The 12,349-nt window shown below is 39.7% G+C and overlaps 1 protein-coding gene across 2 annotated transcripts in view; it reads left to right on the forward strand.

Moving 5' to 3' along the window:
* Positions 1-10,008: 10,008 nt before the first annotated feature.
* NTF3 (neurotrophin 3) overlaps positions 10,009-12,349 on the forward strand; it is a 49,761-nt gene continuing 47,420 nt past the window's right edge. Inside the window, exon 1 of one of the 2 annotated variants that reach the window (XM_041426851.1) lies at positions 10,009-10,307. In XM_041426851.1, coding sequence (XP_041282785.1) covers positions 10,290-10,307 — 18 coding nt within the window. In that variant the 5' untranslated portion in view covers positions 10,009-10,289. Of the gene's footprint in view, positions 10,308-10,973; positions 11,032-12,349 lie in introns of those variants that run through there. The other variant, XM_041426852.1, reaches the window with a different exon arrangement.

Raw genomic sequence — 12,349 nt, forward strand, 5'->3', positions numbered from 1 at the left:
CTAAGCTGTGATCTCTCAAGGTTTTCTGCCTGTGTTGCCTCAGTCACATCCATCCAGAATGAAGAAGCTCTACTGCTCAATCCATGTTTGCAAAGTTGCAAAGTGGACTTTTAGCTTGAATCTTTTGGAGAGCCCAATGGCATGTGTCTCCTTCAGGAGAAGTTATTACAAAATATTCAGGATCAGATTTCCTTTTTTTTTTTTTTTTTTTGGTATCATTTCCACTGCACCAAGCCGGAACAGTAATGAAAGGGTGTTAACATTTTCATACTGGGTAGAAATCTGTTAATCAAAAATTTTTGCAATAAATACATAAATATAAGTCAGGTATTATAGTAGCCTGTTGTTCTCATTTAAGTTTTCTGGACTTTTAGCTTAAAAGAGTGACTGAACACTGTTTTAGTATCTGATCCAGATTAATCTAACTGATAACTTTTGATGTTTTAAGTGGACCTTAAAAACTGAATACTTTGGAGCACTTGGAATACTTTGCAACAAAAGTTGCAAAAACAAAATAATATTTTAAATAGAAATTTAGGTAGTAGAAACTTTTCCGCATGGAAAATATTTCTGAAATATTTTTGTTTGCTTCTTTGCTTCTTTGTTTCACAGAAACAATACTGTTGTGGGGGGGGGGTTTGTGGGGTTTTTTTGGTTTGTTTTTTTGGTTGTGGTTTTTTTTTGTTGTTGTTGGCTGTGGTTTTTTGTTTGTTTGTTTTTTGGGATGGTGTGTCAATTTTTGTTGTTGTTGTTGTTGTTGTTGTTAGGGTTTTTTGTTTGTTTTGTTTTGTTAAAATACAGTGGCAAAGCAAACATCTCACTTGAGATTTGGAAACATCCAGAACCAGCATCAAATGTTCATGATAATCTGGGAGCACTGGTAAAAGATTGCGATTTCATGTCAGAGCGGGACTCTGGGTGCATTTTTAAGTAGAGAGGAGGACTCTTGAATTATAGCTTTTAACAACTGGCCTGAGTAGGCTGCAGGGTAAATAATTGCAAAAGTGATTGTGCCTCAGGCCATTGTAGAAGTGGCAAAACCATGCCTTATCTCCTTCCTCTGCATGTTGACATGATTTTATAGCCCCAGACTGCAAGCAGCATTATCTTTGTTTCTCTAAATTCCTCTGACTGCAGCTATTCTTGTTCTTTTCAGTCCTATTTACTTTTCCAACCCTTCTTTGTCTTCTTGTCAGCCTCCCACTTCCTACATGCTACTACTGCACTTTTTTTCCCACAAACCTCAGAAATGCTATTATGAAAGGGAAGGTGATGTGTTAAACGTTTAGCTGGGACGCCTTGTGTTGTACACGTGAAGCCACAAATGCAGAGCACAAGGAGGTGGAATTTTCTGGAAAGCAGGGTCAGTGATAGTGGCCTGCACAGCAGCTGAAAGAATAGAGCAGCCCTATAGAAAGAATCACAGAGTCACGGAATCACTGAGGTTGGGAAAGGCCTCCAAGGTCATCCAGTCCAACCTGTGGCCAAATACCACTACATCAACTAAACCAGAGCACTGAGTGCCACATCCGGGTTTTTCTTGAACATCTCCAGCAATGGGAACTCCACCATCTCCCTGAGAAGCCCATTCCAATGTTTAGGAGCCCTTTCAGTGCATCCCACACAGTCATCCATGAGACTGTCCCAAGCACTGATGGCTATCCAAGCTCCACAGCAGTGTCTGTGTGGGGTGTTTTAACACAAGCCATTTCTGTGTGAGCAGGGACACATCTACTGCATTTAACATGCAGCCCAAGCATAATCACGCAGAAATTTTGCATGTTCTTCATTTTATTGAGCTGATTCAGGATCCCATCTCTGGGAAAAACACAGTGGAGCATGGAAATTGCCTTAAAGAGCTTGAGACTGCAGCAGAACTGACATGTGGCATTTCTCTCAGTGCAAAGCAAGGCATGCTGCATGGTCAGTTTTTCCCAAGTGAAAAAATTCCCACTTGCTGTAGGTATCACATCTCAGGAACAAAAGCCTCTCTGTGCGGGGAGGACTTAAAACTGCATTGCATGCTAGGAAATTTGTAGGTTCTAGCTGGACATTTTTAAGATTTTGTTATATTTTCTCACTTTACTGGCTCAGTATGACCCTGAGATCTGTCACCTTGTTAGATAGAGTGCAACATCCATTCTTTTTTTGAGGTATTTCAAAAAATAGAAGTCATGCATAAAAGAAAGGGAAAATTTCAAAAATTAAGGGAAGATACAGGGGAGGTAACAAGGTACAATGAAGAAAGTGAATTAATCCCTGAGGATATGGAGATTGGTATGGACAGAATTAAAGGAGTGATTATTTGTTTAACATTCTGGGCCTAGCTCAGTATCATCATATTTCCATTAAGAAATCAGAGATTCCTTGAGTTTTGCTTTATTTGGGGTTGATGAGTGCCAAAATATCTGTCTCTATCAGCTAAGGTCTGACTGTAACACTGACTCTTCCTTGATGCAAGAACAATCTCTAATTTCAGAAGATGTAGCCATGCAAATGGGTTTTATTCACTCTCAGGATAAAAATTTCATCTCATTCATTTCATAATGTTTAGGCAGAGACCACGATAATTAAGGGAAAGCCGAGATGCTTCCTTAGACTATAAACAGTACCAAAAAACAGTCCTTAACAGCTTTAGATTCAACTCCTTACAGACATTTCAAGCAATTCTATAACATAATGATGTCTTGCTTTATATCAAAGGCAGAGCTTGCAGGGACAGAGGCTGTGTTTAACAAATCTGCTGGCTACTTAGAACAAGCCATACTGGGGAATTGCCTCCAGCATGAACTTCTCAGCAAGGGGAAAAAGCATCGAATTAACCACTAAAGGAAAGATAAAAATCAAACCCAGCATGTGCACTGGAGAGAACACACATGCCATAACTTCATAACAGTCCTAAAGCCCCATAAATTTTCCTATTGTTGCTTGTGTGACCAAGCTTGTATGACTCATGGATTAGGCTGTGCCAGTCAGGAATGATTGTGCGACCATCCCCATCTTCCTGCAATAAACACTCTCAGTGTCCTCTGCTCAACGCATGATTTCTTCATTCTCCTCCCTTGCAGGGCAGAAACCTCAGTTGCTATTCTGGTCCTTGATAAAGGAATGTCTCAGCTGCAGAACTGGAATGAGACATGGGACAGACAGCAAAGCATGTGAGTAGGAACCTTTTACACAACCACAGGTGTGGGTTAAACGTTGATGATATTTGGGAAGAGAGAGATTTGCCACGAGCATGTAGCAGAACAGAATTTGGCATGAGCTCCCTCAGAGGGGAAAAGAGTTCCTTATAAACTAAGAACTTTGCCTAATCTTAGCTCCAGGCATGGACAGCCTGAAGCACAACCATCCCCAAGTGTCAGTAGTGCAATTCAATCAACAGAACATGCTGGATTTTTCCATCCAGCCTCTTTTTTTACCCACTACTCCCATGATGAGAGATGGGGTCAAAAGCCATAAAGTCTTTGGACTAAAAAGAAATTATAATTTTAAAAGCCTCCATGCCTTTGCTTTTTTCCTTATCCCACTTGATTCCCAACAGGATGAATTTGTTCTTCCAAATAAAACTGGAGAAGAATGGAATGTGGGTGAAAAACATTTGTCTTTTTACTTGGTTGTAAAACACGTATGCATTGCAATGAAAGAAAAAGGTAATCTCTTTCTTTGAATTGAGGTTAAGAAAAGGCTCTGAGCATCCAAAAGACTCCATTGCCTGCTCACACAGCTCCTAAGGAGTGGTTTTGACTCTGTTGTGCTTCCTTTATCCCTTGATCCATGTCTTGTGCTGGATGCAGAGCATCAGCACATCCCTTGCCTGTAGGAGTGAAGGAGCATCCCACCGTGGATGGGGCCAGAATGATGCAGCTGCCAGGCCTGCCTGGAACCTGCTGGGGACACCATCATTTGAAATAGTCCCAATCAGTCCAGGGACTTCCTAATTAGCTCACAGACAACCCCAGTGAGCTTAAACTTAATACTATAGAAAGATGCGTTAAATGTTTTACCTAAAGGCCCTCAAAGATTACTTAGTTACATGTGTGTACTAGGCTTGGGAAATGCCTTATTTAAGAAAAAAAGAGAGAAAAAAAAAAAAAAAGATAAAAAAGATAGTCCAGGATGGACAGAGAGCACACTTTGGCCCAGAATTGTTTCAAACCCTCTGCCTGTACATCTGCATTGGCTCAAATGGGACTTTCAGTTTTTGGCTGCCTGAAAGTTGATCCATACCAAGTTGGCTGCCCTGCCCCTCCTCCTCCAGTAGATGTGATTTCACACTAAGGTTTTAGGGAATTAAGTGTAGAAGCCCAGCCAAATGGGCATCAGCATCCATTAGGTAAAAAGTTTGAATAAAAGTTGCTTTAATTCAAATAAAATTGCCTTGTAAGGACACAACACACAAATATTAACTACAGGGGATGCAAGCCAGTGCTGAGGAATGTCCCACTGGCTTCAACAAGTTGACTTCTGCTATTAAATACACTTTGTCAGCTCTACTTGGAACCAAAACTTTTTCTATTCCAGCAGACAAAAAGAAGAATGTTAACTAGATTAGTTTATGCAAAATATCATTGCCCATTGCTACACCAACTTTTGTTGCTGCTTGCAAATGAATGAGAGAATGCACTTCTCTTTTCACAGAGTGTTCCACTATTCAACTTTGCTTTGCTTTTCTCTATTTTCTGTTTCTTTTGGTAGTGACCATTGAGAAGAGCACCTATATTTGACACTAAGAGCAGGAATAAACACACAGGTCAGAACACATTTCCTGGATGTGTGGTGTGGAACTGAGCCTTTCATTTCAGTGATGGGCAGCCTGCTAGGATCTAACAGATGCCAGACCAGCAATGCTCTGAGCCCCTTCCATTTGGAACTGCTTGACTTGTATTTATTTTTGTCTTTATTTTGAAAAACATAAATTCGTTGTCCTTTCTTTTATTCTCTTTCTACTTGCTCCAGCTGTTACAGTTCCACTGCAGCTAAAAGGTGCAGAAGCACCAGTCCAGGAGGGAAAACCAGTACTGTGGTGGTGACTTCCCTTTTATGAAAATTTCCCCTTGATAAAGACATTAAGCATCCCAAACCAAGTCATATGAATAGGTAGTGGAAACTTCCTGAAGGCTTTCACTGGGAAGTTTTCTTCAAAAGCTATGCCAGAGTCCTGAGTACAAGATGTTCCTGAGCATATTTGCTTTCTGTGATGGTGTAAGTCATGTAGTCATGGCAGAGATGGGGGGAGAGAGAATACCTAGACCTGCTCTGGCCCTGGCCAGGGTCCATTACAGCCTTGTGCGTTCTCGCTGACTTCTTTACTCTGTTGGGGTTTTTCAGCATATTTTAAACTACATGACACATTTAATCATTTCTTCTGTCTTTTTCCAGGTCTTCTCTGACTTGAACATGGCCAGAACTGAGTCCCAGCATCCCAGCTGACATCTTACCAAGCACTTTATCTTTATATGTCCCAGTATAGAATTTGTCTTCCTGACGAAAGAATGGTGCTGTGACTCCAAATCTCCTCTTCCTCCATCATTAAAAACTGCAGGCACCTTTTCCCAGTCCTAGCATAAGTAATAGAACCAAACCTCTTCATATGGTTTTAATTTGATTTTTTTCCTCAGCATTTTTCTTACTGATAGTCATGCAAGTTCTCTTCAGCTAACTTAGAATTATAAAAAAATGAAAAAATGAGCAGGGGTTCAAAGTATGTTTATAATTACAAGGAATGTATTTTTTTCCCAAAATGTTGCCTATCATCAACTAACCTTGTTCCTGAATTATTCTTGCAACAAAGACCATCTCTGAAAAAAAAAGGATAGCATCAGAAAAAGACATATATTATGTAAATCCAAAATATGAGCAAAGCTGATAAGTGATGTAACACATTAGTACATTGGAGAGATTTGTAACCATCCATAACTGTACTGCCAAAACACAGCTACATATTATAGAGTATAAATCCCCTTTTGTATATCACTTAATAGATAGCTTTATTTTGATATAGGAGTACAGATAAATACATTTCCTTTGAAATGAAAAATAATTGGTCTGAGTACTGCAATGCTGTGTGCAAAATCTTTCATGCAAGAAAGTTACTGTAGTTGTACTTACTAGGTGCATTTTAATGCATCTGGATGTTATTTTAATTAATACTATTATTATAGTCTCATTCAATCTCACTTTGCTAATTGTCTGCCAAGGAAATAGGCTTGAAGGTGAACTGCATAAAAGCTGACTCTGTAAAATGCCTTTCTTTTAGGAAAAGCTCTGAAGAATAATGGCTTTCAGGGTGTGCCCAGAATTCCTGCTTAATTACGTGCATTATTCCCATCCTCCCTCCTGGCATGCCTGCAGCTCTGGGTACACATTTCACACCATGTCATCTTTGACCTACTATGTTAATTGTTATGAGTTGTCCTAACTATTTTTAAGAAAGAGGGAAAGCTGCAGAAGACAACTTTCCAAGAAATGTGTAACAAAACTAAGCTTGAAGTTCTTTGTGAATCATGCTTGGAAATTCTTTCTAGTACTTCTCGTTTGCCTGGATGCAAGTGAGAATGCCAATGAGGTTTCAGAAATTTCTTCAGCTCTGAAATGGCACCATTGATATTCTTAAAATAATATTTAAATAATGTTAAAGTAAATAATTTCTATTGTTTCCCACCACCATTTCCACCAAATAAAAAGATAGTTGGATTCCTTTTAACTTCCAACAAAACATTTGCAGCACACTTCAAGTATAAAAAAATAATTTCTAGAGATTTTGTCAGGCCCTTTATAAAATTCTGAAAATTAAAACAAAAGTGATTTTGGCATTTGAAAGGTGAACAGCTTCCTGTACTGAAGATATCAGTTGGTCAAAATGCTCAGAGCTAATCTTCTGCTCCCACTTCTTCTTCCTCACCTTTACTTCAAACCCACCATCTTAAAAAAGAGAGGACCATATGGCTGGAACACATTTCCATCCCAGGTAAGTATGTTTGTCAATGGATATTAAAACCGACCACCATGGGAACTGCTCAGACTTGCTGAGGCACATGTGGTGTCCCTACAGCCCCTTTTTGGGAATTCAGCCACAAAGTGGTGCTGTTGCAAAAGCTAACCATTACAGAACACGTTCCCTGCTTTTAGAATAACCCAAGGCATGCATTAAACTCAATAAAATGTTCATGCATTTGCATACTCACACGCATGTCTTCCCCATAAATATTCAATTTTTTATCATCAAACGAAATCACAGTGGTGTTTGTTAATATGTAAAGAAAAATACATGTCTTCAAAGTATATAAAATATCACATGTTTTGAAGTCTGGTCAAGTGCCTAATTAATCAGACCAATGTCTTGTAATTATCCCAATTAAAATCCCCAGAATTCAAAGATTACTTTCTTCAGCATGCTTTGAGCAATGTTTCAGATTCTTCAAGACAGAACAGGGACTTATTAAAAGTAATATTTTACTCTTTTTGTTTCTTATTTTTTTTTCCTTGTCAGAACCTCAGATCCAAAGGTGACAGATGATAGAATAAGGTGACCATTTGGAAGCTGGATTGCTTCTTATTAAACACTCAGAAACCTGTTTAAAGTGTGAAAGAAACCCACCTATGCTAAGGATAAGCATGAGGGAAAAAACCACCCCACCCCCAGAATAACAGATGAAGATGTAGAAATACCTAGAAAGAAGCAGCTTCAGAACAACAGAAACATCTGTAGGGAAAGGTTGGAAAACAGCAAGGACCAAACACGTCTCCATTTTCCTTAGCTGTGAAAACAGGCTGTCTACAATGCTTTTTGCAGTGCACACATATTTGGAGAGATTAAGGTGCCACATCTCAAATTACAAGGCGTTTGATTGCCCACAGACCCAGACACAGGGCAAAACCCCTCCACTCGTGCAAGCTCTGGGAGGTTTGCCTCCCATCAGAGGTAGGCAGTCCTTCTGCCCAGGTCATTTGCTTCTAGACTTCTTCTTTTGCTGCGTTTTTTTTTTTTTTTTTTTTTTTGGTTTGTTTGGGTTTTTTTTGGTTTGTTTTTTGTTTTTTTTTGTTTTTTTTTTTTTGGTTTTTTGTTTTTTGTTTTTTGGTTTTTTGTTTTGTTTTGTTTTGGTGTTTTGTTTGTTTGGTTGGATTTTTCCCTACTGCAAATGTGAAGTTCCCGGTCTAGGAGTGCCTTCAGAGGCTTAACCCTTTGCCTACCTTCAGACGAAAGTTCACCAGCCACAGGAAAGTTTTCTATTCCTAGCACTGTTTGTCTACTTCAGGAGATTAAAAGCTGAGTCACATTTTAGGCATTTCTCAGATACGATTGCAGTGCTTGGGCTGGGTGGGGGACACACAGGATTTAATTTGAGTTCCCTCATCTTAGCTGAAAAAGCTCTAAATCAGACGGAAACAGCATTCAGGAACAGGATGAGACAAAAACCATTGGAACTAGAGTTAGACAAGTCTGAGGAGGTTTGGTTTTTCATTTGTTGGGGGCTTTTTGTGGTGGTTCTTTTTTTTTTTTTTTTGGTTTTTTTTTTTTTGTTTTTTTTTTTTGTTTTGGGTTTTTTTGGTTTTTTTTTTTGTTTTTTTGTTTCGTTTGTTGGTTGGGTTTTTTTTTTAATTGGCAGAGCAGCAAGGTTTAGTATAGAATTCTTAGGAGGCGGTGGTGGAAGACGACTTTTGTTCTCCATCTGGGTGAGAAAGGCAGAACTTGTGAGACAGATACAAATTGTGGAATCCCCTCAACAGGACCATTTAAATTGTAGAATTCCCTAAATGGGACCATTTTATGCTTGAAAAAATTCAGAGGAAGGACAATTGCAATGAACGACACCATCTGTATTTCAATCTATGGTGGTAAATATTTCAATAAAACTGTGACAACTTTCCAGGTAGAATAAAATGTCTTCAAGTAGATGGTATAAAGCTTTGACAGCAGGAGAGGGCTAATTATCTTTAAACAGGGAAGGAAAAGAGAAAAACAATCCATGGTTAAACAGGAACAGAAAAAACTTATTGAGCTAGTAAAAGTATTCTTTAAGGAAACAATCTGGTAACCCTTATGATTTAAAGTGTCATCTCGTATCTTATATGACCACGTTCTTATGGTTATGACTTGCTCAATTAAGCTGAAATCAAACAGAAAAGAAGGATGACTTAAGCATGTAAATTTAGAGGGAGACTTAGAGGCATGCAGCTAAATTTATCAGCCATCTCTGTGAGCAATCTCTCTAAATAAAAAGTTTGGGAACCAGTCACTGCTGGTTGCTGATGATCTTTCCATGTTTTTGGCAATTGCCATCCTTAATGGATGAATCTGCGAGTCAAAACAGGAGGAACTGTACACAAATCCATCCTAAGGTCTGATCTTAACAGTGAGTGTTTCTTCCAGCACTTATTTTTGTGTCATGGAGAGTGACTCCCTTGTCAGAAATACTGATTGAGGACATAAATTTGTCAAAGATTTGCAAATAACTGGAAAAAAAATTAAAAGGGAAGTCAGAGCAAGAGAGTGGGGGCTTATGGCATTGTAGCTCTGTGTCTCTATTTCACCTGCTTGACATGTCCTACAGTGACTTGTGAACACGGGTAGGAATAGCAGCACATGCTGGCATTGTGAGCAAAGTGTGTGTATGTGCGTGCATGTGGGAGACAGAGGGAGTGTGGGGGACAGAGGGGCGGGAAGGGGGGAGTGGATGGACCATTAGAGTGCAAACACAGAGACATTCTTGCAATAAAATACTCGTCTGCTGAGAATTGCAGTCTGGAAGGAATAGTGGTGATTTAACAAAAGAATTCTCTAAAACGTTCCCTGGTGCTAATACTGTTCTTAATAATATGACGAGGTTTTCCAGGGAAGAGGAATAAAACCATCAATTGTATTTGAAAAAAAAAAAAAAAAAAAACGGAAAAAAAAAAAAAAGAAAAAAAAAAAATAGGCACAGGATTTTTTTTCTTTTTTTTTAGAGCACAGAGGGGGAAAAAGGACCTTTGCAACGGTTTTGCTATTTTCAAAAAAATGCCTCATTCTCTGAATTTCCCCAGCCAGGCAAGGTTGTTATAAATGGTAGGTAGGGAAAGCAGAGTGTGGCAATAAAGGGGTTAATCCACAGAGCACAGAGCCATCTGGCTGAGCTGGTTTGTTATAATCGAGCAGATTATGTTCACGGGACTCAGAGTTTAAGGCTCCTCTCCCATAGAGCAACTCTGCGCAACCCAAGCAGACCAACTTTGGGACTTTGAATGAACGTATTTACAGCCACCTTTCTCTTCATGTCGACTTTTCTGGAAACATTCATACGGATGCCATGGTTACTCCTACCACGGTAAGGGAAATTTGACGTTTTCTAATAGGGTCCTAAGAGGGTGGGGAGGGGAGGGGGAAAGAGAGATCCTTTAAAGAAGTATAATGGGGAGGAGGTGGGGGTCTTGTAAATGGTAGATGTGTCCCAAATGTTGCCTTTCCCATTGTGCCTCCTCCTTCCCTCACCCCTACTTGCCCTATAGTTTGCTTCAGTCCTGAGGTTTCCCTCTCCTCCCGCTCCTCACACTGTTGTTCAGGTCCCTGGAAAGAAAGTGGTGGAGGAGAAATATGAGGTGCTGCAGGAAATCTGATATAAGAGGCAAAAGAAAAGAGACTTTTGGTTTTGTCCTAAGAGGGAAAACAGCAAGCTCAGATATAACAAAAGGGGTTGAAAATCTTGACCGTGGATTGCAAGAAGCAGCCTCAGCACACGTAGCATACTCGCCCTTCGGCAAAGTTAGAGCCCATGACAAGCAAAGGCAAAATTTCCAATTTCTAGACCTCGCCTGCCACAGGTAACCAGCTTCACTGGAGCTTGCATACTTTGTGCATATATCAGACACTGAAAACCCTGTTCATGACCTTTGAATTAATTCTCATTCTCCTCAAACCCAAACACTAAATTCTCTGGGAAGAGCTGGAGATCAAAAGATTCCCTGCACATCTGTGTCTAGGTGAAAAAGATACACTCACTCTGTGCTGGAATTGCAGGGAAACTATTCTTACATGGCAGCTCCCAGTGTTTGGTGAGTACCTTCTAGGAATGCAGTAGACAACTAATCTACAGAGATGCACATCTAGAGGGCAAAATAAAAAGCTGTTTCTCATCTAAACAGCTAAAATGCAGCTTAAAGTGTCAGTTACACGCGAGTCCTGTGGAGACACCAAAATGCTCTTAGGCAAGAGGGGAAAAAGTCCTTGAATGGTTTAGATAGTTTTCTGATCAGTTCTTAATCCTTCATTAAAATAAATGGGAAAGCTATATAAAAGCTATAACTATAAATATGCAGTATCTGGAGAGATGGATATTTTGGATGGAATAGGGCTGCTATGTGTACATTCTCTTGTTCCTATATTGCAAAACCAGTTATTTAGAGATGACTGTGTGTGTGTGAGTGTGTGTGTGTGTATGTGTGAGGGGGGTTACTCCTCCCCCTCCCCCCTTCTTAAATAGACAGGGATGTGTGTTATATGGTCCAGAGGATTGTTGTAAGCTACAATCTTTCAGAAAACACTCTTTGCTCTCAGGCTCATGTGATTTGTTGCATGAGGACTGCAAATGGTATGTAAAGTTTTGCCTTTGCATTTGTGCCTTCAGGAAAATATCCAGACAAGTAGGAGAGGCACTTTCAGGTGCAGAAATACCTGATATGTGCAAGCTTGCAAGTGGAGAAGTGGCACAATAAGCACCTATAAATGGGATGCAAGGAAAAACAAAATCTATTAGAAAGAAAAAGAAAAAGAAAAAGAAAAAGAAAAAGAAAAAGAAAAAGAAAAAGAAAAAGAAAAAGAAAAAGAAAAAGAAAAAGAAAAAGAAAAGCCTTGCCAGACAAAAGCAGCAGAGAATGGAAGAGTTCAGCGTGGTCCCAGCTGCTGGTAGTAAAAAGATTGGTCTGAGATACACGTGCAAATACCAGGGGTTCTGTGTGTGAGCATGGTGGGGGGGACAAAATCCAGGCCCGATTGCAGGTGGTGGAGCCAAAACATGAGGAGAAGTGGAGGTGCCGGCAGTGGGGTGCTTTGTATAGAAGGGTGCTATATTTTGAGGTATGCAGAACAAGTAGGTTTAAGGGGTTTTGCTTGTATTGTTGTGCTGTGGGTTGGAGTGTTTTTTTCTTCTGGGAACAAAAAATGAAATTGTGCATATAAAGGTATATAAAAACTGGAGGGAAGGTGTTATAAAGCAGAAATAAAGTACTACATGTTCATTGTTGTGCACTGGGGTAACAATGGCACGTGAGACATGCAAAGGTGGTCAGCTCGAAAGGGAAACTGCTGCACATCAACTGGAAAAAGAGGATCCTTGTGGGTGGCAGAAAGTTTAGGAGCTCACAAGAGGAAGTA

The sequence above is a fragment of the Onychostruthus taczanowskii genome, unplaced genomic scaffold (assembly GCF_017590055.1).
Source record: "Onychostruthus taczanowskii isolate IOZ18803 unplaced genomic scaffold, ASM1759005v1 scaffold95, whole genome shotgun sequence".
Lineage (NCBI taxonomy): Eukaryota > Metazoa > Chordata > Aves > Passeriformes > Passeridae > Onychostruthus > Onychostruthus taczanowskii.